This window comes from Apodemus sylvaticus, chromosome 22, assembly GCF_947179515.1.
Source record: "Apodemus sylvaticus chromosome 22, mApoSyl1.1, whole genome shotgun sequence".
Classification (NCBI taxonomy): domain Eukaryota; kingdom Metazoa; phylum Chordata; class Mammalia; order Rodentia; family Muridae; genus Apodemus; species Apodemus sylvaticus.
In genome coordinates, this window is record NC_067493.1 from 58,940,267 (window position 1) to 58,966,134 (window position 25,868).

At 42.1% G+C, this 25,868-nt stretch overlaps 1 protein-coding gene across 4 annotated transcripts in view; it reads right to left on the reverse strand.

Annotated features, from left to right (window-relative positions):
• Golga3 (golgin A3) overlaps positions 1-25,868 on the reverse strand; it is a 47,874-nt gene continuing 22,006 nt past the window's right edge. For 3 of the 4 annotated variants that reach the window (XM_052168422.1, XM_052168420.1, XM_052168421.1), the window contains exons 10-24: positions 25,472-25,633; positions 24,740-25,108; positions 21,631-21,708; positions 20,441-20,704; positions 19,336-19,430; positions 17,699-17,915; positions 16,889-17,032; positions 15,789-15,986; positions 13,380-13,496; positions 9,043-9,182; positions 8,121-8,253; positions 7,848-7,970; positions 5,706-5,867; positions 4,840-5,003; positions 1-3,719 (exon numbers count right to left, since the gene is read on the reverse strand). In XM_052168422.1, the coding sequence (XP_052024382.1) occupies positions 3,548-3,719; positions 4,840-5,003; positions 5,706-5,867; positions 7,848-7,970; positions 8,121-8,253; positions 9,043-9,182; positions 13,380-13,496; positions 15,789-15,986; positions 16,889-17,032; positions 17,699-17,915; positions 19,336-19,430; positions 20,441-20,704; positions 21,631-21,708; positions 24,740-25,108; positions 25,472-25,633 (2,538 nt within the window). In that variant the 3' untranslated portion in view covers positions 1-3,547. Of the gene's footprint in view, positions 3,720-4,839; positions 5,004-5,705; positions 5,868-7,847; positions 7,971-8,079; positions 8,254-9,042; positions 9,183-13,379; positions 13,497-15,788; positions 15,987-16,888; positions 17,033-17,698; positions 17,916-19,335; positions 19,431-20,440; positions 20,705-21,630; positions 21,709-24,739; positions 25,109-25,471; positions 25,634-25,868 lie in introns of those variants that run through there. The other variant, XM_052168423.1, reaches the window with a different exon arrangement.

The window sequence follows — 25,868 nt, forward strand, 5'->3', positions numbered from 1 at the left end:
TTTACCAAAAATAGTTTATTGCATAAAATGTAAGGAGTTCCCAAACATACTTACATTAAAAAAAGGCAAAACAATAACAGCAACAACATGCCTTTTAAAGTTACAGTTTGTTACCAGTGATGACAGTTTCCTGGGGAAAGCCCCAATGTGAAGACTCCCTTGTGAGATAACTTTTTATAAAAATGAGAAACTCAAAAACCACTGAAATTTTGGACCCCCTAAACTGGACATGGACCCAAAGATCCTGTCAGTACCTATGACCACTACAGAGTAGATTGAGCTAGAATTCCAAACTACTGAGCATGTTAGGATAAGACTCAGGATATCTCATGCCACAGTATTATTATTATCACTGGGATGCTCCAAGGCTCCAGGACTTTTAAAATATGATGGTCCCTTTCAAATCCAAAATCACCTACCAATTTTTATTTCAAAATATATGAAAAATATATATCATAGTGACCTATAAGACTCTGGCTTTTACAATATCCACATAATGGTAAAGTTTATTGTGAAATGGAGAAGAATTTAACCAAGCTTTCTGATATATACACTAAGACTACCTTCTGAGACAGCAGTCCTGCTCCCTGAAGTCCATGTAAAGTCAGCCTTACATCTTCTCAAAATCATTGCTTACTACAATGGTGTAAAAATCTAAAATCATGGCATCAATTGGATGTCTACCAGAAAAACAATGATTGAAATTTCATGGTAATTTTTTTAAACTTAAGAAAACCAACTAATAGTGCAAATCATGCAAGCCAAAGTGTCCAGTATAAGACATGGTACAGCATATATGATATATGCTCAAATCGTTCACAATGGTGTGAGCCTGCCTGAAAAAACAACCCTCCAGACCTGCCTGCAGGTTTTCATGAGCATATCTAAAGTTCCCAGTTTTGGCTGCAGAGGCAACAGTAATCAAGCTATATTCACTCAAGAATAAGCTCAAGGAGGTGAAGTACAATAGAATCCCTTAGATCCCTCTTAGGAAAGAAAAAAAACCAAACCAAACAAACAAAAAAGGAAACTTGAAAACTCAAATTCAAGGTGACTTAAAGAACCCTAAGAGAATGCCAGCTCCAATCTGAGAGTCCTCTGAGCCACAAATGTGAAAAAAGACACATTGGTGCACAAAGAGGGACAGAGAAAGAAGCCAAGACATGCCAGGCCTTTCATGGAGCCAAGAGGAACTTAGCCAAGAATCTACAAGGCAGACTACAAAGTTTAGGAGAAGAGCCATTTCTGAGGATATTAAGAGTGTACGTGCGTATGGGACAGCAAAGCAACCGAAGAAATGGGGGTTAACCCATGAAACCAACCTTCACTTGAATGAGTTCAGAATTAGCTTACTCTTTCCCAGACAACACAATCAACACAACTCACTTGAAGATCTCTTCACATAGAAGAAGGTTGCAGAATTAAGTCCAAACCAAGTACTATTTCTTGGGTTTGACATTAAAAATACAAAATAAATAAGAATGTAAATTATTATCTTTTTATAATTTCTAACTTAGAGATTGAAAAGGTATATTTATAATAAAGTTTTAAAATTTTTTAAAAGATAAACCCTGTACAAATGATTTATACATTTTGAAGTTCCAATACTTGCTAGAGAATATTTTTCAAACACTGACATTACTGTGGATAGTTCTACTTTAACCACATTAGCTAACCTTCTAATAGGATATTATAAGAGAACACAGATTAAAAATTCCAAACTGACTATCCACAACATAGACAAGAAACCCACTAAAAGACACCAACTAGCTGATCACTAATACTTAGAGCTTCCTTCTTCAGGTCTTTCTCTCTTTCCCTTCTAACAATATTTCATATCTTTTTTGTTGTTGTTCCAGCTTATATGTCTTTTTAAGTCATGGGTTTCATGTAACCCACTCTTGACTGGAACTTGCTATATAGCTGAAAACTAGTCTTAAACTGATCTTTTTCCTGAGTCTGCCTCCAAAATGCTGGAATTACAGTTATGAATCAAAAAACCCACTTTATTTTAAATTTTCTTCATGAGCATTCACAAAGATTAAAGACCTCAACTGTTCTAATTAGTCAGTATATAAAGCATTATTATGATTTGGGAAGCAGACAGCAATAAATCACACACTTAGTGCTGACTTTAAAAAAGCTTTTGTCTCTTGACTTGTCTTAGAAGACCAAAGCTGCCTACTACCCTCTTCCAGGTATTACTCTGACTTCTTGTGCCACAAGTATTCAGTAGATGTCCATGGTAGTTCCTGATGGCCGCACAGACATTCACAGTGCTTAATAAACTATCTTTGGGACACAGTGTATGCAGCCTATAACCCAAGACCAAGGCTGCCTCCTCTCCTACTCTTTTCCTCTACCAGTGTTCTCCAAATGTCAAGTTACTATGAGGAGACCTTGGAGGTCCTTTTGTCCCCTGCTAACTGCAAGGCCTGACTAGCTCTGCCCTGTTGGTAGGGCCAAAGTGAGTAAAACCATGTAAAGCCACAGAGTTGAGAGGTGTTATTAATTCATGGAGATGTTGGCAGAAAAGACTCTCAGAAATAAAAAGACTAAAACTAAAACAACTCTTTCTGTGCCAAGAGTATTTGGTTTTAGGATGCATAGAAAATAAGTTATATTTCTTTTTTTTTTGGATTTGTTTTTTTCGAGACAGGGTTTCTCTGTATAGCCCTGGCTATCCTGGAACTCACTCTGTAGACCAGGCTGGCCTTGAATTCAGAAATCCACCTGCCTCAGCCTCCCAGAGTGCTGGGATTACAGGCGTGCGCCACCACTGCCCGGCTAAGTTATATTTCTTAAAATACATTTTTAAACTGATATTCCTAAAGCTACATGTATAACTGTTTTCCATAGTAAAATTTCAAAAGGAAATCAGTAAGACAATTAGGTCCTTAAATAATATAGATATATGTTTTCAAAAGACTTAATATTCATATATACATCTTATTTAGGTAGGATAGTTTGAAAAGCAAATGAAATAAAAAGCAAAAGGTGTAAATAAAAACTCATTTATGTAGGAAAGTAAAGGTTTTATGTGTGTCCTTCTGCAAGTGACTGTTCAGATAGATTCACTCAGATTTCACCAGCAGTCCAAACTCTGATGTTTTTAAGATTTGGTCATTTCATGAGAAAAGCTAGTTGTGGTTTAAAATGACTGTTTTTAATCTTTGCTTCATCCATTTATTTATTTACTTGTTTGTTTATTTATTTACTTATTTATTATTTATGACAGTCTCTCTTTGTAGCCCTGGCTGTTCTGGAACTATTGATCTGTAGAACATGCTGGCCTCAAACTCCTAGAGATCATGCCTGCATCTGCCTCCTGGGTGCTGGGATTAAAAGTGTGTACCACTACCTCCCAGTTTTTTCTGTTGTTTTAATCCTTGATAAAAAAGTAAAGGAAAATTTAAATCTCATTTCTTAAAAAAAGGAAAAAACAACAACAAAAAGAAACGCCACCAGAGCATTCGATCAAATAAATAATATTGTTAAGAGTAGTTCTTCAACAGCCACAAATACTTGGTGATTAGGACAACAGTGGTCATTGGCCCAGACCTTCTCTGGGAACACTGTTTTGATTATGTAGTTTTGTATCTCCCCGGGGATGGGCATGCTCTGCTGGGGCAGCTTCCACCTGAGCCCAGGAGGACAGGGATTCATGCACAGTGATGGTATGCTCCTCCATCTGGCGCTGTAGACTGTCCATTTCCTGCCTGGAGAGATGAGAGAAGGCAGAAGAAGAAACCCTAAATCATACAAGGATCAGACAGAATCACCAGCCATAGCTCTAACAATCTACTACTTACTACTGGTCATATGTGTTTCTCTCAAAGACTAATAAATGTTATCACAGACCAGCAAAATCAGCTGGAATCTGTTGTTTGCTATTAACAAAATCTCCATCATTCAATTTTACTAATGAAGACTCAGGAGCCAGATGCTGGGGTAAAAGCCTGCTAGCTCAGAGAGGCAGAGAAAACTTCCAGCTGACTTTCCTTCTCAGCCAACAACCCAAAGGAAAAGGAAGCTCTTCTCCACCCAGTCTCAAAAACACCTCAAACTCAATGTTCTACCCTTTTACAGCCTATGATTTCTCTATTCTCCTGACTTCCTCTTATTCTCTATGTTTTTCCCTCTCAATGTTCACTCCCTGCCAACTGGTTGACTGCTCCTCCTCTAGACTTATGGTTGACTTTAATCCTGTTTACAATAAACAGAAATGTCTTGGATTAAAGGTGTATGCTAGGCTGAGACACATCATAACTAGAAACAGGTTTTTCCCCGTAAATAATACAATCATGGGGTTCCCAGCGTCATCAACTATTCTGCAACAGGAGCCAAAGAAGACAAAAGCTCTTGACATTTTTTTCCCCATGCTGGGCAGGAGCCAGCAAACAATCTGATATAGGTTTCTGTTTTCTGAGAGGTGCTTCCATCAGAAACGTGAGAAAGACACAGACCTGAAGGTCTGATGCTAATAAAGCTGCTGTCTATAAGCTGTCAATTGAGGGTATTGTCACATGTGACTTCCCCCAACAAGGTCACCTGCCTCTCAGGGTCCCATGTGCCATATATAGCCCATGATGCTGGTCTCTTCTGTCCTAAGCTAAGAGGCTCATCATATAGGACATAGGTAAGACACCTGACCGTTTAAGGGCCCTCCAAGATTCACTTAGCTATTTTCATCTTACAACATGGACCCCAGTAAAAATCCTTTATTTCACAAGAGCTTCAAAGACATAAGCAATGTACAAACACCAGAAGAGATGCCCCTAGGAAAAACATATCATGTCTAAATGCTGAACAAAATGGGGCATAGAAAACAGAGCATACTTGAGCTGCTGCAAACAGCTGTTGAGATTCTTGAGGGGCTCCTTGCTCACAGCAGGTGGGGGCCTCAGCAGCTCCTCTAGTAATGAGGCTGGGACAGGGCAGTCTGGTATCTTGATGGGTGTTGCAGGACTGGATGAGTTGGACTCACCTTTTGGCTCTTTCTTCTGTTTTTAAAAGCACATCATTAGCTCTTCATTCTCCACTGTGACAACTGACCCTCCCTGCATCCCCACTCTGAGAAGAGGACTGAACTGCCAGGTCTATGAAGACAGCCCAATAGTTAGTAGGTTAAGATATACTAGCTGGTCCAGTAATGCACTTAGTTAAGCACAAACTACTTGTGCATGACCCTAAGGAGAAATAACTGAACATGGTATTAGAGCTCTCTTATGGGAGTTTCCTCAGATATAAGCCTATACTTTGAGCTTCCCTAAGAAATAAGGCGATACTTACTTCGATTGTGCAAAAATTATCTGCCAGCTATTTCAACCCTCCATCAGGGCTGATACTAGCCTGATGCTCTCACCTGACCAATCTGAAGGCCCTGTGTCCCACAATGGCAGGACATCATGATTGTTCAGTAGTTTAAAATAGTACTACAGCAAGATGATATGTGTGTTCAAGAGGAGAAATAAATATTCTCTTGAACAAGGTAACAAAATAAAGTTGTTTGGCCACTGTCCAAGCAGAGTTCTTTATGATCTTTGTGCACAACATAGTTCAGTGTTGGTTAAATGTTTTGATCTGTGAATGACTAGAAAACCTGCCAATCTCCTGTCTTCTTGCCCCCACCTCCCACCCCCACCCCAGCCAAAATCTAAATAAGAAAGACAGTTAACTTGTAAGGGATGCAACCTAAATCCAACCTTGGCTGCACCACGGCGGAGGTCCAGCTTGAGCTGTTGGTTCTGCTGCAGCAGAGTCTTCATGTTGTTCTTCAGTTCAGACACTTTGGCTTGAAGCATAAACTTATCCTTCTGGGTCTCAGACAGATCTTCCTGTACCATTTCCAACTCAGACTTGATAGTCTATTTGAAAATGATATTTTTTAAAGCTAAAAGATCATAATGAGTGGCTCATGCCTATAATCCCAGGACTGGTGAGGCTCAGAAGGCAGAAGGATTAAGAGTTCAAGGCTGGCCCAACTTGAGAGTCATCCCTTGCACAAGAACCAATCCCTGATAATATTAATGATACTCTGTTCTGCTTACAGAAAGGAGCCTAGCATAACTGTCCTCTCAGAGACTCTACCAGCAGCTGACTGAAAAAGATGCAGAGATCACAGCCAAACATCAGATGGAGCTTGGGGAGTCTTATGAAAGAGTGGTGGGAAAGAGGGCCTCAAAGGGATATAACTCCACAGGAAGACCAAGAGTCAACTAACCTGGACCTTTGGGAGCTCCCAAAAAGTGAACCACCAACCAAAGAGCATATATGGGCTGGACCTAGGCCCCTCACATGTATGTAGCAGATGTGGACCTTGGTCTTCACACCAGTCTCCCAACAACTGGAGTGGGGGATGTTCTTGAATCTGTTGCCTGCCTATGGATCCTATTCCCCTAACTGGGCTGCCTTGTCTGGTCTGAGTGGGAGAGGACACGCCTAGTCCTGCAGTGACTTGAGGTGCCAGGGTGGGCTGATACTCAGGGGGGTCTTCCCCTTTCTCAGAGGAGAAGGGGAGGGAGGATGGGAGGAGGAACTGTGTGAGGGAGGGAACTGGGAGGAGGGGGAGGACTTTGATCAGGATGTTAATTATTGGGAAAAAAGAAATAGTTCAAGGCCACTTTTAATTACATATGACCAAATTGAGGTCATAAGAGCTGGGCTATATAAGAGCCTATCTAAAAATAAATATCTTAAAACACACTTTAAGATGTTAACTTGTATGTCAGTTTGGGAAATGTACTTTTTGCTAGGGATGAATTATTTTTTCATCTAAGCAGTTTCCTAGGTACTGGCAAACCACTGACTTTAAAAAATATTTATCCTATTTTTAATTATGTGCATCTGTGTCTGTGCATAGGTGTGTGCACATGAGCACAGGCACCTGTGGAGGCTGGAAGAGAGAGCTGGATTTTCTAGAGCTGGAGTTACATTTGGTTGTGAGCTGCCTTACTTACACTGGAAACTGAACTTGAGTTCTCTAGAAGAATAATGGGAGCTTTGAATTGCAGAGCCATCTCTCCAACTCCAACCCTTAACATTATTTTTAGAGTGACTGGTTGGCTGATTTATGTGTGAGTGCTTAGGTGTTTATGTGTAGCACAACATAAAAGAGCCCTCGGAGGCCAAAAGAGGGTGTTGACTCTCCAAGAGCTGCAACTATAGGAAGCTGTGAGCTACTATGTGAGTTCTGGGAACCGAACCCAGCTCCTTTGCAAGAGCAGTAAGTGCTCTTAATTGTCGAGTATCAATCCAGCACTCCTGCCAGTTAAGACAGAGCCTTTTCCAATAGCAATATCTGCATTGCCACAGTTAACCCCAAAGAATCTTTAAATTCCAAAGTCAGCTATTAGAATAAGTTAAATCATTCCTAAGAAACAATATAAACCAATCTCATAACTTGAGCCTTTTTTTTTTTTTTTTAAACAAGCAAGGAATATTAGCAAGTTATGTTTCTGGTCTTTTCCCTAAGTAGTTAAGACTATTCATTTGAGCCTTCATGGAGAAGTTGATCTTAAACTAAGCACACATTGCATATTGATACTACTTACTAGAGCTAAAAAAAAAAATGTATGTTTCTGGTACATACATTTCATATAGCTTAACAAAAGGAGAGTGCTTGAATTTGTCTCAGTTTGTCCTCCATCCAGCATGTAACCTAAACCAGGTAACCATGCTGAGCCTCATTCTAAAATGGGGACAATGTCTTCAGATCACTGGGGTGGGTGGGGTCAGGGAGCCCAGACAGTGATCCACTTCAATGAGTACTCTTGTTAACACTCAGCCTGGCTGGGACTGCTTCATTTCAACACAGAACCAGGACCCTGGACAGGGATAAGACCAACCTGAAGTGTCTGCTGTGTACCCTCTAGTTCTTTCTTGCCCTGTTGCTCTGTCAAGCCAAGCTGCTGCTTCAGGGACTGAATCTCTCGTTCTTTCTGATTCAATTCCCATTTGAGATCTTCCATCTAAAGAACAAAAGCACATGACTAATTTTAAAAAGCTATCTTATACTGTAAAAACAGTTCTAAGGAATGTCTATTCATCTTTTAGTATTACATTTAAAAAAGCATATACTTTCTGTCTGAGCAGTAGGAAAACAGGGGCCTACGTGTCACCTCTTGGCTCCCTGTCGGTTGCTGGCTCATCTGCTCATCTAGCTTCTTCTGTAGGAGCTGGAGCTGGGTTCTAGCTTCTGCCAGCTCAGTCTGGAATTGTGCTATTTCTTGAGAATGCTTTCCCTCCTGAATCCTGTCATTTAAGCAAGCAAGCAAACAAACAAGCAAACAGGTTAAAAATGAAATGACAAAATTCTCTCAATTTGTTCTCCAAGGTTGTCCATGGTGAGACTCCTTACCATTAGCTATAGATAGTGTGAAGTCTTTCCAATGCTCTACCCCTGCAAAGCCCTTTGTATTCTGTACACTCTAGTCACAAAAACTCAGATTAGTGTGCTGTCAGACACTTTCATAACACAAAGGCCTCTGAAGCTTTTTTTTTTTTTTTTTTTTTTGAGACAGGGTTTCTCTGTATAGACCTGGCTGTCCTGGAACTCACTCTGTAGACCAGGCTGGCCTGGAACTCAGAAATCCGCCTGCCTCTGCCTTTGTGCTGGGATTACAGGCGTGCGCCGCCACCACCGCCCGACTCCTCTGAAGCTTCTGCAGGTGTATGTGCAGCCTAGGTTTATCCTGTCCTTTTCCTCATGTCTAAGCTGATATTCTGTTGGTGTGATACTACAATGACTGTAAAAATATCCCTTGACTGAGGGTTCAAATGGGGATTCTTTATATTGGAGGAAGAAGTCAAGAAAGAGCTGGGTTACGGTTAAATTCAGGCTTCCTGAGAAAGGAGTCAGATAATTTGATTTGCCCCTAAAGTACTTAGCACCTTAGGATAAGACAGATGATCCTTGGTGTGAGATACAAAATGAATTAAAGATGAGAGAAAATCCCAATTGCTATGATGTGGTATATGGAAAATGACTGAGATCACCATGGCCAGTGCTGGGGTATGCTTGTGCAAGCATCAGGTACTCACTGCAGATCATCCACTTCAGCCTGCAGTGTCTGTACCAGGTGTTCTTTGGCTTGCAGTTCTTTCTTCACCTCACTCAGCTCCAAAGTAGCTGCCTTAAAGTGGCGGCGGTTGTGTCCAGCTTCTATCCTGGCAGCAGCCATCTAGAAGAAGGTGAAGAAGTTGACATTACTCACACACAAGTTGTACCATAATGAACACTACAGGTTTGATGGAATATCGAGTACCAGCACTAAAGCCCTTCTCAAACCTGTGTAGAACTGATATCATCTTGTGTCTTTTCCTCTCAAGACTAACTTACTGATAAAGATAAAGGTAACTGGCTCTATGTTTAGCATGCCCTAGACCAGTAACATATAGCTGACAGACAAAATTCATTCACAGTTTTCTTAGTTTAAATAGGTTTTATATTCCTCAACTATTAACTGTTTATTACTATTTAAGTTTATTCATAGTTCTCTCTGTAGACCAGACTGGCCTTAAATTTACAGAGATCCACCTGCCTCTGCCTCCTGAGTGCTGGGATTAAAGGAGTGCACCACCATTCCCAGCTATTCCTAATTCTTCTATTTCCATCTAGTTGTAATTAAGATTTAATTCTATTTACAATATAACTGGCCTTCTCTGAACATTTGGTGATTTTCAAAGTCAACAATAGATTCTCTCAAGATTTCCAAGCAAATTCTTAATGCATAAAAAAAATTCCATTTTCTTTTCTAACAATTAAGAAACATTAGAGAAATAATTACAGCTGGTATGTGTAATTGTGCTTAGCACTTTAGAAACCTAGGGTTCACTGTAAAGAAAAAAAAGAAGACATCATCAGTATCATCATTACTTACTCAATGTCCTCTATACTTGAATGGTCCTTCAAATTATACAGATTTTTTTTTTTTGTCAAGTTGTTTCCATTCAAAATGTCTGCTTTTAATATGAGAACCAATAGAGAAATTTACAGCGGGACAATGTGCAGAGAGCGAGAAATTTTGCAATGCTCAATCCTAAATCTTCATCAAATCCTTCCCTTCAGGGCTCAGGGAGATACATATTCAGAAAATGGGTAGAGAATCAGAGGGATGGATGATGTCTTCCAAACACACAGGATCAAAACATGTAAGAATGCAAAGAAAACTGTGACAGCACACACAGGGTCCAAACAATGGCAAGGGTAAGGGCACAGGAACTCCCAACCCAACCAAGAAACTATCTGCCAGTGATACCTACTTACAAAGAAAAAAACTAATGCTGGGCAGTGGTGGCACACACCTTTAATCCCAGCGCTTGAGGCAGAGAGGCAGAGAGGCAGAGAGGCAAAGGCAGTTTGAGCCCAGCCTGGTCTACAGAGTGAGTTCCAGGACACAGAGAAACCCTGTCTTGAAAGAAAAAAAAAAAAGAAAAGAAAAAGAAAAAATTAAGTTTATTCAATGGAATTTCACGGGGTATATTAACTACACCTCAGGCTTGGACCCATGTAGTTGGCCAACACAGAATGAACTCAATGGACTTTAAAAAAAAAAGGGTTATTTCTCTTGTTTGCCTGTTTTTAGAGAAAGGGTATAGAGTTGCAGGGGGTGTGTGGTGTGGTGGTAGGGGATGATCTGGGAGGAGTTAGGGAAGGAGAAAAGCATGATCAGAATAGATTGTATAAAACAAGTTTTAATAAAAGAAAAAAAAAAAAGACTGCTTCTTTTTTGTTTGTTTTTGAGACAGGGTTTCTCTGTGTAATCCTGGCTGTCCTAGAACTCACTCTGTAGACCAGGCTGGTCTCAAACTCAGAGATCTGCCTGCCTCTGCCTCTCAAGTGCTAGGAAAGACTGCTTCTAAAACAAGTAAAACTAACACACACACACACAAACCCCTTAAAACTTTCTCCAGCTAGGTATTAACATGCATACCCTTAATCCCAGCACTTGGGGGCAGATCTGTGTGTGCTTGAAGCCAGCCTGGTCTACACTGTAAATTCCAGGCCAGCCAAGGCTACATAGGGAGACCTTGTCTAAGAAAAGACAAACCCAAAAACAAACATCTTCTACAAATCCTCTTTTCCTTCTTAAGGTTTTAAAGCACATTATCAATGTCTTATAGGCTGGAGAGATGTATCAGTGATTAAAGTACTTGCCATCATAGCAAGGGGATCAGAATTCATATCACTAGTATCTACATAAAAACAAAGTGTGTATGGTAGGCCATCTGAAGGGACAGCATTAAAAGGCATAGAAAGATAGGATCCCTAAGGAGACTAGCCATCAGCAAACTTCAGATCTGATTAAAAAATCCTGTCTTGCCGGGGCTGTGGTGGTGCACACCTGTAATCCCAGCACTTGGGAGGCAGAGGCAGGCAGATTTCTGAGTTCAAGGCCAGCCTGGTCTACAGAGTGAGTTCCAGGACAGCCAAGGCTATACAGAGAAACCCTGTCTCTAAAAAACCAAATCCAAAAAAAAAAACAAAAACCAAAAAACAAAAAAAAGAAATCCTGTCTCAAAGGATAAAGTAGGAGATCAATCAAGGAAGATTCCTGATACTAGCCTACTAGTCACTGACACAGAAAAATAACTTGACTCAGAGCAGGGTCATGTTGACCATGTACCCTGTTATGTTCTCGTGTTGAGGTTTGTTACTCTTAAAAAATTCTCCTGGGATGGAGAGATGGCTCAGCGGTTAAGAGCACTGATTGTTCTTCCAGAGGTCCTGAGTTCAATTCCCAGCAATCACATGGTGGCTCACAACCATCTGTAATGGGGTCTAATGTCACTTTCTGGTGTGTCTGAAGACAGCAACAGTGTACTTACAAACATGAAATAAATAAATCTTATTATTTTTTTTTTTAAAAAGGAAACTCTCCAGCTGCAGCCTTCCCTCGGGACCAAGCAAGAGAAGGGTTAGCTTGAACTATTATGTCTCAATTACTAAGGAAACATGGAGCTCATTGTAGTTTTTGCTGTTTTAGTATTTAAAAGCTGACATTGAGAAATGTTCAGCACACAGCTTTCAGCTTCCTGAGTCTGATATATCTGTTGCCCTGTTTGATCAGTCAAGTCTTTAGGAATGTGTTCAATAAACCATCCCTGTCTGACTGTATCGGTGTTTGTGTGGTGTGTGGGAGAGCTCCTGAAACCCAACATCAAAAGTTGTTCCTATATTTCCACATGTATGCCATGACTCACACACATCACGTACATATATATACCTGATAAATTAAAAAAATGTTTTAAGTTCCAATTATATTTTACTCTCTTGGGTGGGCACTGAGGCACACACCTGTAATCCCCAGTACTTGGGAGGTAGAAGAGGATATCCTGAGTTCATGGTTTACAGGCACAATGGCACACATCTTTAATCCTACATTCGGGAAGCAGAGGCATGTGGAGATAGAGGCCAGCCTGGTCCATGTAGCCAGTGTTAGGCCAGCTAGGGCTACATCATGAGACCCTATCTCAAAAATACAACAGTAAAAATAAAAAGTTCAAGGTTATCCTCAGGCACACAGCAAGTTCAAAGACATTTTGTGCTACAAGAGACCCTGTCTAAGAAAAAGGAAAAATGTTATGGGTATATAAGTGACAGAATGTTATACACACACAGCAGTGGCTGAGTGTCTGCTTTGTGCCAAGAGGTATGTCAGGAGAAAGCTCACATTCTAAAAGAGAAGGGGGCATAAAAAAAGTGGTGGTACAAGGCTTGGGGAGTAGAGGCAGGTGGATCTCTCTGAGTTGAAGTCAGTCTGGTCTACAGAACAAGTTCCAGGACAGCCAGGGCTACACAGAGAAACCCTGTCTCAGGAAGAAAAACCAAACCAAACCAAACCAAGAACAGAGCATGGGATGGAATGCACATTAGCCACCACAGGACTTTGCTGTTAGGACTTACATGATGGATCAGTAAGACAGGACTGTGGGAAGGAGCCAGCCACAAAGACAGTTCTATGGGCTTTAAGGCTGTATGCAGCCATCATTCTTGACTGTTTTTAAACAAGGTCTTGCTATAGAACTAAGGCTGGCCTCAAATTCACTATATACAGCTCGAGTTGGCTTTGAAGACAGAATCCTCCTACCTCAGTCTTTTAAATGCTGGGAGTGTGCACAAACAGGAAGTGTGGTTTTTAAACTTTACATGGATGTCTTTTCCTAGCAAAGACTAATGTGTGTATGTATGGGTGGCTCAGTCAATTCTTCCCAACCTACATTGCTAAAGTTGTTTACTATGATGTCATTTTCTACAAAGAAACAATGCCATGTTCTCTGCAGTCTGTGTTATAACTACCCAGTCCTTAGAAACAAAATTATCATGTGAAGGGCTACACCTCTTGGAAGGCCCGATAAATTTGAAGCTGGCCACATACCTGTTCCTTTAGGCTGTTCACTTCCATCTTTTCTTTCTCTAATGAGACTTGTAAGGCTTGGACAAGTTGCTTCATCTGGCGATCCTCCTCCTCTTTGCGCTGTAAAACTGCCTGTACCTATATCACATTAGGAAAGGATGAATAAGGAGCAGTATCAATTCTAAGCAACTATACAACCTGCAATACGATCTGAGATCCTCTACAGTCGGCCATCATGTGGAACCCAGTAGGATGGTATACATAATGATGGCATCTCAGGAAAGGAACAAGGTAGGGAAGATGAGAAACCCCACTCTGGGCTAGAGATGTAGCTCAGTTGGTAGACTGCTTGCCTAGTAGGCATGAAGCCCTGGATTCAATTCCCAGCACTTACGCATAAAACCAAACAGGCACAGCTATAATCCTAGGACTCAAGGGCAGAAGAATTAGAAGTTTAAGGTCATCATCCTTAGCTACCTAGTGAGTTTAAGGCCAGCCTAGATATATGATCCCCACCTCAGAGAGAGATTGGGATGGGGGTGGGGGTTAGGGGAGAGGGAGAGAGATCAATCAGTGCAGAAGTCTGACCTCACAGGAGTGTGTCACATGGCTGTGTTCAAGAGCACAGCTGTGAACCCAAAAGAAAGATGCAAATGTATCATAAGAAATGTTTACAAGGAAGACAGCCCAGCAAGAACAGGAGTGATAGAAACTGCAGCAAAATGTTAATTAACTAAACTCTTCTAGTAACGACATATTTTAAGGCTTGTGTGTGTGTGACATGGCTGTACTGGCTGGTTTGTGTCAATTTGACAAAAGCTAGAGTCATCAGAGAGGAAGGAACCTCAGTTGAGAAAATGTCTCCATGAGATCTAGCAGTAAGGCATTTTCTCAATTGGTGATCAATGGGGGGAGCATTGTGGGTGGTGCCATCCCTGGACTAGTGGTCCTGTGTTCTATAAGAAAGCAGAATGATAAAGCTAGAGGAAGCCAGATAGTAAACAGTACCTCTTTATGATCTCTGCATCAGCTCCTGCTTCCAGGTTCCTACCCTGCTTAAGTTCCTGTCTTGACTTCCTTCAGTGATGAACAACAATGCACCAACTGTCTCCTCAGTCTGGGAGCCCAATTCACTTTCAACTATCTCTTATTTTTGCTTTTTGAAATCTTTTCTTTAGCCCTACTCAACTTTCTTTCTTCTCTGACCCTACGCTTCTGTCTCCTATACTCTACTGCTCCTCCCCAATCCTACTGCTCTCTTCAACTCCTTTCTCCTTACACTCACTCACTCTCTCCTCTCCTCCCTCCTCCTCCTTCTTCTTCTTCTCTCTCTCTCTCTCTCTCTCTCTCTCTCTCTCTCTCTCTCTCTCTCTCTCTCTCTCTCTCTCTCTCTCTCTGCCTCTACTGGCTTTTATATCCACTCCAGTTCCCAGACTTACAAGAACCAACTGTACCCTAAGACAGTAGTTGGGTACTACTGTGACAGACTTGACCATGATGTGGGGAAAACTGTGAAAGGGCCTTGGAACTTTGAGCTAGAAGAACCCCTGAGAACTCAGTAGGATGTTCTTTTGGAGCCTGGAAGGTTAAGAATGCTGGGACCAGTGCAGAGATGGAGGCCTCGCTTGTGATGTTTCACAGGCAAGTTTAGAAACTCCAATAGGGCTATTTGCTACTTTGAATTAAGATTCTGTCATTCTGGTCTGCAGGGGCTTAAGAGTCAGGTGTGATGAGGATTAACAAGAGACCACTGAAATGAAAACATGGCATTCCTGGGACAATTGATGCTGGTTAGCTGGAGCTAAGAAATTAATGGTGATTGAGAAGAGACCAGCATCGTTAAGGTGAAATCTAGGAAGTTTCCTGAGAACACAGAAAAGCTATGTTCCAGAACTGGCCAAATTTGTATCTTGTGCTGGCAGTTGAACTTGGTACTTTATCTATCACTCAGGTGGTACTCGCTTTGAAGGGATGAAGGGGTCATGGAGAGCAGCTGAGGATTGGCACTGTGAGAGACCATTAGTGAAGATGTAGCCTCAGTGACCCCTAACTGACATTCTGAAACTTCCCCTGAACTGTTTAGCGACCTCCAAAGCACTGTAGAACCTAAGGAGCTAAGAACAGAATCTACAGTAAGATGCCAAGTTGGAATTCAAATTCTAGCTTTAAATCCTATCATGACTTCAGGCAAGTGTCTTTTGTTCAGGTTCCTGTCTAGAACTAGAGGACAGTCTGACCTGTCCCACTAGGAGCCTACTACACAAAAAGGTCTAATGAACTTGGTACAATGAGCCCAGGCTCTTACAGCTGGGGATCCGAGTTTACTCAATGGCTAGGTTTCTCTGTGGTGTGGTTCCCCTGAAAGTGGCTATGACTCAGTATGATGAGACACTGGTAATTAGTATGTTCCACATGACTCTCATGCAGCACCTGGAGATTCAGCTGTACCAGGTCAGCTTCCCTCTTGGCTAGAGCAGTCTCCAGAATGCTGTTGTGCTCCCGCAGAGCTGCATTAGATTGTCCAAGGCCGGTGAGCTTTCCTCGTTCATGTTCTAACTCCAGAGCTAGTTTCTTATTTGACTCTTCAAGACGTTTTATCTTCTTTCTGAAGCCTCTGGATTCTTGAAGCTGAAACATATTGGTACATTTAAAATTTCATGCTCTGGGCAGGTGTGGTGATCCATGGCCATAACCCTAGTACTTGAGAGGCAGAGTCAGAAGATCAACTCAAGGCCACCTTGGATATAGGAGACCCTGGATCGAAAGCAACACCTCCCCACATACAAAAATTATATTCTGCTAGACAGACTACTCAACTGAAAATACTCAGCTGGAAAAGGTAAGCACTGTCCACCAAGAGCTAAGAGTAAAGCACAAACTGTCCCTGACTTATGATCTGAGAGTCTGTGACTCTTTTGGGTTCACAGGTTTCCTAGAAACCAGTCCAGAAATGCTCCCCGGGGCCTCAGATAAGCTGCTCCCAAACAAGCATGGAGCTGATCTGATCTCAGCAATAGCCACTTGAGGATAGGAGAGAGATTGCTAGACAAAACATGCATCTCTAAATGTTATGTAAGGTTCCTAAAGGCCCTGATGTAGCAACGTGGTAGGCAGTGGGTTTGCCCAGGGGCTGGAGACAGAACCGTAGTGACGGTGCTGAAACACTGCTTGAACAGAGCCAATAAAATGAGTTGTCAGTTCTTTGGAAGATTTAATTTGGGTTTGTTAATTAAGCTTTCTAACTGGGAAAAGAACAGGATTATCTAACCTTTAAACACTGAATTAATGACAATTCTGTTATCTACAAATCTGTTAGGATGGATTTACAACTATCCTGGGACTCATGTAGCATATAGGCTAGACACACCTGCCTCCAAATGTTTCAGAAGTCTCAGCCATGTGGTAACTGTAAAAGTGGTTAACTATTGACATCCCCCCTAGATTACTGGCAACAATGTGGTCCACCAACAGTTACAAGGGGATCCAGGAGAAAGGCACAACCACTCTGTGCTTAGCAATGCAGGTATTACCTCATCTTCTAGCTCCAGCACCTTCTCCCGGGACTCTTCCAGCTCCTGGCTAGTCATTGTGATCACCTCTTGTAACTCCTTCTCCAACAGTATCTTGCTTTGACCAACATTCTGCAGTTCCACCTCCAGAGCATGAATCTTCTCCTAAAAGCCAAAATGGGAGACATATTTAATCACTAGCCTTTTCTTCCTTCAACTCTCATGGACACTTACCTGATCACATTCTACATTTTGTTGTTTTAAAATTTTTATTCCATATTATTCATTTACTGTATGTGTACATGCATGTGTGTGGGTATTCTTGTGTGCATATTCAAAGGACAATTTCTGGGTGTCAGGTCTCTTCCTGACTACTACAATGTGACTGGGGATCAAACTCAAGTCATCAGGCATGGTGGAAGGGGCCTATACCCATCGAGCCATTCAGCTAGTCCAGTTGTTTTGATTTCTGAAACAGATCCTCCTACTAAACATTGTAGGATGGCTCTGAAGAAGTGAACTTCTCCCCTCAGCCTCACAAGTGATGGGATTACATTACTAAACCCAACTCATAAGGCTTTATTCTTTTGTTTGATACAGGTCTTATGTAGCTCATGCTGGCTTCGAACTTGCCATACAGCCAAGATTAACCTTGAAATCCCGATTGTCCTGCTTCAGCCCACTGTGAGTTCAAGGCCAGCTTGGTGTACAAAGCAAGTTCAAGAACAGCCAGGGCTATTACACAGAAAAATCATGTCTTGGAAAACAAAAAACACAACCAAAGAAAATCAAGAGTCCTAAGGACTTTCAGGGAGAAATGTGTTTACCTACATGTAGAACAGGGTCACTGCTGCCACCTGTGCTCTGAGCTCTGAGCTGGTTCAGCTCCGCATCTGTGGCCTCCTTAGTGGCCAGAGCCTCCTGCAGGCGACGGCTGAGAATGCTCACAGCATTCTCATAAGCCTTGTGCTTCGTCTTCATCTCCTTCTGGGCACTGGTCAGATCTGAGCCCAGCCTCTTCATCTTCTGCTTCTGTTCTGTGATGGCCCTGAGACAATGAGAAAGCTGTGTTAACCTTCAGTGCAACCAACCAGCTTCCTGCCCTGAAACTCCAAGGGGATAGGGTGTTTGTTTGTTTTGCTTTTTTGAGACAAGAGTTTGTCTGTGTAGCCCTGTCTGTCCTGGAACTTGCTCTGTATACCAGGCTGGCTTTAAACTCAAGAAATGTGCCTGCCACCACCCCAGGCTTAGGGTACTGGCTCTTGAGAGGCCACTTTAGCTTAACAGCATTCCACCACTTTTGTGTTCTCCAAACCTGGCTGACCCTCAGGAGAACTTGGTCAAGTGTGTTTTTGTTTTGGTTACTAAAAGAGAAAAGCTATCTGACAGGAATCCATGCTAGAGAGATAGAAACAGTATACATCTACTAAGTTGAATTCACCATCATCAAGATCAGCCCTCTTCTCTGCACAATTTAAAAGTGATTTTGTGATGGGTACCATGGTATACACCTGTAATTCCAGCATCTGAGAGGCTGAGGCAGGAAGATAGCTGGACACAGAACAGCTGGGCTACAGGGAGAGACCTTTACTCAACAAAACAAAATGATCTTGTGAGGGCAGAGAAACAGCACACTTCAACCAAAAAATATCCCCAACATTCTTCTTGAGGGTCAAAAACAAACTCTCAGCAGATTTTGAAGATATTACTAGCTGATAAGATATACGCACTAAAGAATACACACCATGGAGTAAAAAGGTCCCCGAGAGGTTGAGAGTCAGAGCTCATACTGTAATCCCAGCATTTGAGAAGGTGAAGTAGAAATATCACAAGTTTAAGATCAGTCTTGGCTATAAAGAGAGAGAGTCTCAAAAACCAAAAATGCAAAGATAGCTGGATGTCAATGAGTTCTAGGCCAGGTAAGGCTACACAGTGCTACTCTGTCTAGAAAAATAAAATAAAAATAAATAGACCAAAAGGATATTTGCATATGTGTACATATGCATATATGAATAATTGCTGATAAGAGCTATGTGTTTCTATTTGTGACAGATGTGTCTCAGTGCCAACCCTAGTGAGAGAGCAGGGATGACAGGACACTGACACCATTGTGTGGCATAAAAAGTCAAATTAAATAAAAGGAGATTTTAGGACTAGGGCATGTAGCTTCATGGTAGAGATTCTATTTAGTATACTCAACACCCTGGCTTTCATCTCCAGCTTTGAGGCAGGTGGGTAGTGCTTTTGTAAAGGATGCTTGAGGAAATCAACTTATAAATTCAGATAAATAAGAGGTAACTGCTAAATCATGAAGGAACGTTAGAACCATGCTCCAGGCTACCTTTTCACGAGCTCAAGTTTAGTAAGGGTATGTTAGGAACACAGCAACATGGAGGACTATCCAAACTAATCCCTCTCCTACCAGAGCTGGTGCCCTCCATAAGCAGGTATATGCTGCTCAGACTTACTTCTTGGCCTCTTGTTGCAGTTCTTCTATTTGTTTCTTTAGTGTCTCATTGGCCTCAGTAAGGGCTATCATCTGCTCTTTGTCAAACTTCAGAGACTTTAAAAAGAACAACAAAAAACGTGCAGTAAGTAAAAGGCCACCTACTCCAGATATCTGTCACTGATGACAACACTTCCTAGCGAGCGAATGTATTTCTGGGGATTGGAGAGAACTGGCTGATCTCCCTAGAGGATTCAATTTCAATTCCCAAAACCCACATAACAGTTCATAATCATCTTTAATTCCAGTTCTAAGCAATTCAATATCCTCTTTTAGCTTCTATGGGTAGCACATAAATGGTGAAGAGATAGACATACAGCCAAAACATCCGTATACATAAAGCAAAACAAAACAACCACAAGAAGTTTCTGGCCACTATGTCCAGACCATTAAATGTCTTCTTAAGCTTATGTCCTCGCAAGAAAGATAAGTTCAAGCTAGCCGGTGCCTTATCTGATGCCTCATGAAAGGAACAAGGAGGGGCCACGACCTCTCAGGGACTTTCAGCATGTCAAGTGTTTTCTGTTCTAGCATCCTGCATATCACTTCTCCAAATTTCTCATCCCAGGAAGCGTTCCTTATTTGGGACTGAAATCTCTATCTCTAACCTTAAGTCATTTCTTACCCCCTTGTCTGATCACCGAGCCAGTCAGTCACTGCACTCATTAAAACAGCTAGACGCCAGGGCAGTAGAGCTGTCCAGGGGGAATGGGTAGGTAGCTACACGATCCTCCCAGTAACTACATTCTGCCTAAGCCCAGGCTATTTGCAGAGCACTCACTCTCTCCTTTCTGTCTGGTACCAACTCTGTGGACTTCTGGGCTCAAGACACTAGCTCCCCAGACCCTGTATCACATGGCATGTCCTGATGCTCACTCTTTTTTGTTTCTTTGATGTGGCATCACAGGATGGATTTATCTGAATATTAGTTTCAAGAAGACCTTGTATCTAGATGTTTTAAAAGTCTTTCTTGGCCAATGCTCCCTGTTCCATCCTGTACACAGTAAGCCCCCAGCACACTTGGCTGAACCTTCACAACTCAAAAGGATGCATGCATTGCATTCCACCTGCAGGTGAATCTCCATTTCATCTCGTTCTTTCTGCACTGACTGAAGATGCCCCTCAAGCTCTGCCATCTGCTGGTGAACCAGAGACATGTCCTTCTGCAGTCGTGAGTGCTCGACTTCCACAGTCTTCTTCTCCCCATGCAGCTTCATCAGCTCCTGCCTCAGTTCCTTCATCTCTGAGTCCAGCCGTTTTTTGGTGGCTTTCAGCTCATTAATGAGTTGGTCTTTGGAAGTAGCATCTCGACGGTATGCCTCTACCATCACCTTCAGGACACAAATAATAAGCCAATAACAGTCAGTACCTTACTCATGGAATAAGGCTGCCTTATAAAAATCTTATAAAAATGTTTACCAACAATTCAAGGTATAACTGTCTTCCTACCCACATTGTAGGAACCGAGGGCTTAGAGAATTAGAGGAAAATGCTTTAACCACTAAACTAAATCTCTATCCCTAGGGTATAACTTTTTATATAAAACAATACAGTTAATGAAACCTGATACTACCCTTGAGAAACACCAATGATGAAAGCATGTCTGGATTTCTGTCACACAGTGTGACTACAAATGACCCCAAATCTGAACATTGCATGAAGCATCCCATTATCTTCCTGGGATCCTCATGTCTTCTTGGTGATCTTACAAGGACTTATCGCCCTTTGATTGGGGTTCTTGGATTCTGAAAGTTAATACTTTGTGTATCCCAGTAATAAAACGAAACAGTATTTATAAACAAGCTTTGGAGGATCTTCCTCTCTTAGAACAAAACAGCCAACTGATGGCTGGCAACAAAGTAAGGAATTAGAGTCATTCATCCACCAGGAGACAAGGTCATGGACCTCTTTGGTACAAACTACACTTGTTTTAATGTTGGATTATAGTGTAAGCACACACAACCAGTACACACTGACAAAAAAAATACACACAGCTCTTGGGAGTGATGAGGGCATCCTCATAAGACCATATCATACCACATGGTAGGTATGATATTCAGTCTTTGAGGATCATAGATCCTTCCTCAGGAGAGGAAGGGCATGATACCTCACTGCCTTCTATGTGGTGAGTGATAACTTAGAATAAGTATGCCTTTAAAAAGGATAAGAAAGACCCAGATGCTTCCTTCTTTCTGATTTTGTTATACTGCAACAGACTACCCAGCAGTATGCCCAACACTTGTTTCCTAAGTCTTACCTTTTGCTGAAGAAACTGCTCCTTTACTTTCTGCATCTGTTTTCTCAATGTGGCTGTCTCTTGCTGCAAGTGCTCCACCTACAGGAGAGGTTTGTAGAAGAATGGGTTGAAGTGGAAGCCAAAGGACCTTTGATGAAGGAGAGAGAGCATTGGTTTGGTTTGCTTCACCTTGCTATTTTTTGCTAATGACACCCATGTATTGGTTTGCTTTACATAGCGTTGTTGAGCTCAACTTGTGGGAATGCTGCCATTGAGAGAAGCTTGCCCCAAAACGGCTCATGAGGGTTCCTATGGCAGTTTGCCACTCCCAAGACTGGTTGGCCTGAGGCTCTTTCAGGCCAGTCCATGGTTCCTTCAGGATTGAAGGACAGCTGCTGGTTTATGCCTGGTGCGGGCCTGCCAAAAGAACTGGTCTGTAGCTGCCAGTTCATGTGTGGTTTGCCTGCCTAGAGGACTGGTCTGCAGCTGCTGAGTTGTATTTGGTGTTTGCTACAGGATTGAACTGATGATAAAGAAGATTGAGCTGGCCCCCCAAAAAACAACTGCTGAACAGGTCCATTTCCCCCATATCCTAATAACTATTCTCTTCCACTACCTCTGATGGGTGGTGGGATAGATGAGAGGTTGAACCCTTATTAAAAGTAGGTTGCAAAAAATTTATACCTACAGTGGGTAGCCCGACAGTTCTAGGTCTGTGCCCACTGGTATTTGTTAAGAGCCAGCGCCATCCAGAGCACAGAAGGTGCTGATAGCTCAAAGGCTGCTGAGGGAGAACACATGACCAGCATCCTTCTTCCTTGCCACTTAAAAGTACAAAGACAAGGTCAAGGGTAGTGGAGTGAAAGAAAGGATAAGGCAGGGGATGCTCTAGAGTAGACAGACGCAAGCCCTTCCTGGAATAGCCAGAGAGGAAATCTGTTTTGTGGGCAACACATCTACCTACAGCTTCTTAGCTCTCTCTGTTCTTATATTAGGAAAGCATCCAGACACTATATAAAGGAATGAATGGGGTTCTGATACAATGAATCTCAGCTTACAACACCCCACATCTTGTGACTTAACCCATACCAGAGATCAGACCAGACATACTATCTGGAAGCTTGTAGAAACTGACATCTCAGACCCCAGACCACCTCAGCTCTGCACATGAAGAGCCCCAAGGACTCAGGAATACATGATGTATATGAAGGCTACAGAAAAGAAGCTTGTTGCTGCTTTGTTATTGTGTATGAGAGAAAGAAAGATGGAGGGATTCTGGGAATTGAACCCTGGTACATATGAGGCAAGTGTGCTACCACTATGTCACACCCCACACCCAATAAAAAATGCTTTTGAACAACCCACACACACTCTATCTGGACTCGTACAACATTCTGCATAACACATGCCCATGATATATGATAGAGATAATCAGATACATTACATTAATTTAATTATTACATTCTGAAGTGGCAATGAAATCATGCTCACCTGACAGCAGTTAGGAGCATCGTCTGAGATGTAAGGCAGTTGGAGCACCAATCTGCACACAATGCCTCAGAGATGGGAAGACTTTGTTGAGTACTAAGATTTTCTATATTCAAATTATTTCTCTTCAAAGACCAAAACATGTTCTACACAAGTCCAGTGATAACTTGACACAGAAAGAAAACCAGCAGCCATTTTCCCTATAATCTGGAGACTGTTCTCAGATTCTCCTTCAGGAATCTTGACAAGGGATTAAGGCTCTGGCTCTTCTAGACATGTGTTCCATTTCCTCCTGCACACCAGAAGGTCACCTTTGTCACCTGAACACCAGGCCATATCACAATTCCACCATAGAAATTAAAGGATGAATTAAGCAAAGGGGGAAACTGAGGTCAGAAAACCCCAGAGCCTTATCTGGACAGCACTTTCTTAGAGGCCCTTAGAACATATGCCCATCCTAACCAGCCAGGTGGGACAGGCAACACCTGGCCAGGGCTGAGGTTGAAAGACTGATTTTCCTGTAAGGATGCCTATATGTCTCATCCTCTCAAGTCGGGAAAGACGAGTTCAGAGTTCCAGACAACATGCAGGAGAAACTTATCCCACTATGCTGTTCCATTTTTAAGGAAATCATAATACAGCACAGTAAAATCTCAATATGAAAAATACTCGGGGGTTGGAGAGATGGCTCAGCGGTTAAGAGCGTTGACTACTCTTCCGAAGGTCCTGAGTTCAAATCCCAGCAACCACATGGTGGCTCACAACCATCTGTAATGAGAGCTGACTCCCTCTTCTGGAGTGTCTGAAGACAACTACAGTGTACTTACATTAAATAGATAGATAGATAGATAGATAGATAGATAGATAAAGAAAAATACTGTCCAGTGTCAGCTGAGGTCCCTCTTACACTAATAGAGAACTCTGACAATTCCCCCTAAATTAATGTCTCCAAGAGAAACAGGCCATGATCTCTAATCCTTTGTCCTGATAAGGCAGGATATTTGGTCAGAATCATTCCAAGACTAGTTCCACTTCCTGAGCATCTATCTTTACTAAGTATTTTTTATAGATCCATTTGTTTCTAGCAGCACCATACCATCAGCACGATGGTGTTTCCCATATGTAGCTAGCTTTCTGGGCTGTGCTTTTATATACCAGGGCATTGTGTGTTAACAGGAGGAATCTACTATAAGTGATCTATCCCACTCTGAACACCATATCACATCGTGACTGGGTTGCCACATGCAGGGGAAAAAAAAAAAAGCAAAGCCAAGTATATTACAACTTTCCCTCTAGCTGAAAGCTGTAACACCACCAACAAAAACTGTCTTTCAGTTTTTGTACGAGTGCACGCAGACAGACACACACACATACACACACACACACACACAACCTGTTTTACATACACACACACACACAACTACCTGTTTTACATACACACAGACACACACACACATACACCACCTGTTTTCCCAATATATGGTTCCTCCACACCCAGAGGCTGATGGAGAAAAAGGGTACAACAAGAACTACCAGTTTCCTGCTTAAGAACACTTCTGCCAAACAGTCACATTTGCAACAGAACACATCCCAGAAAAGAATCAATGGATGGCCCTTCAGGAAACATCTAAGTTACTGTTACCTGGTTGGACTTGACAGCTAAATCTTGTCTCAATTGTTCCAAAACTCCTGATGTCTCCTCAGTATCTTCTTCCAAACGCCTCGCTCCTCTGTCCAGTTCTTCCTTGTCACTCCTAGCCGACTGCAGAGCCACTTCCAAGACAATCTTCTCATTCTGCAAGAAGTGAATTGCATCCTCCCTGGAGTCAGCCTCTCTCTGCAGCTCCTCCAGCCTTGCCTGTAGCTCATCATAACGTGTATGCAGGTCATCGAGGGTCTGCCCTTTGGCCTGTAGCGCCTCCTGCGTAGATGTAAGCTGCTTTATCACATCCAGGTGCTCCTGCTGAAGTGCTGCAAGCTGCTCATCTCGCTGAGACAATGTCAGCTTCACCTGGAAATAAGTAATAAACTTAACATGCTGCCTTCTACCCTGGTACAAGAATTTATATATTTTTGATGTTTAGAATTTAAGTAACTTTGATGAATCATTGAAGGGTCTTTTTTATATAAAATTTTAGAGTAGAAGAACATGAATACAAAGAAGCAAACCTGTGATCAGGCTGGCAACAGAACAGTCAATAGTGACCATCAAATATATTCAACAGATAGCCCAAAACAAACATGAACTAGCAATACAGTCTAATGTCAGAGATCACAGAGCATGTATGAATGGCACTTGGACATGCATACCAGGCAAGGCCCGTATCCACAGAAATCTCTGTGACGCTGGGGTCTAGAGAACACCACTACTTGCCTGTTCCAATTGTTGTTCCAGGGATGCTGCTGCATCTGCCACTTTCTGTAACTGCTCCCGTTCACCTTCAAATTCTTCCAGCCTCCTTTGGAGGTCCTCTTCTACCATTGTCTTTGCCTCCCGAATCTGTACAAATGCTGCCTCCTGATCCAACATGTCAGCCTGAATAAGAAAACAGTATTTCTTTTAAAGATCTATTTTATGTGTGTGTATTTACTGCCTATGTGTATGGGTAGGTACCACATGCATGCTTAGTGGCCTGGTGAGGCCAGAAGAGGGTGTTGGATCTCCTGGAACTGGAGTTAAGAGGATTGTGAGCAGGCTGGAGAGATGGCTCAGCAGTTAAGAGCATGACTGCTCTTCCAGAGGTCATAAGTTCAAATCCCAGCAACTACAT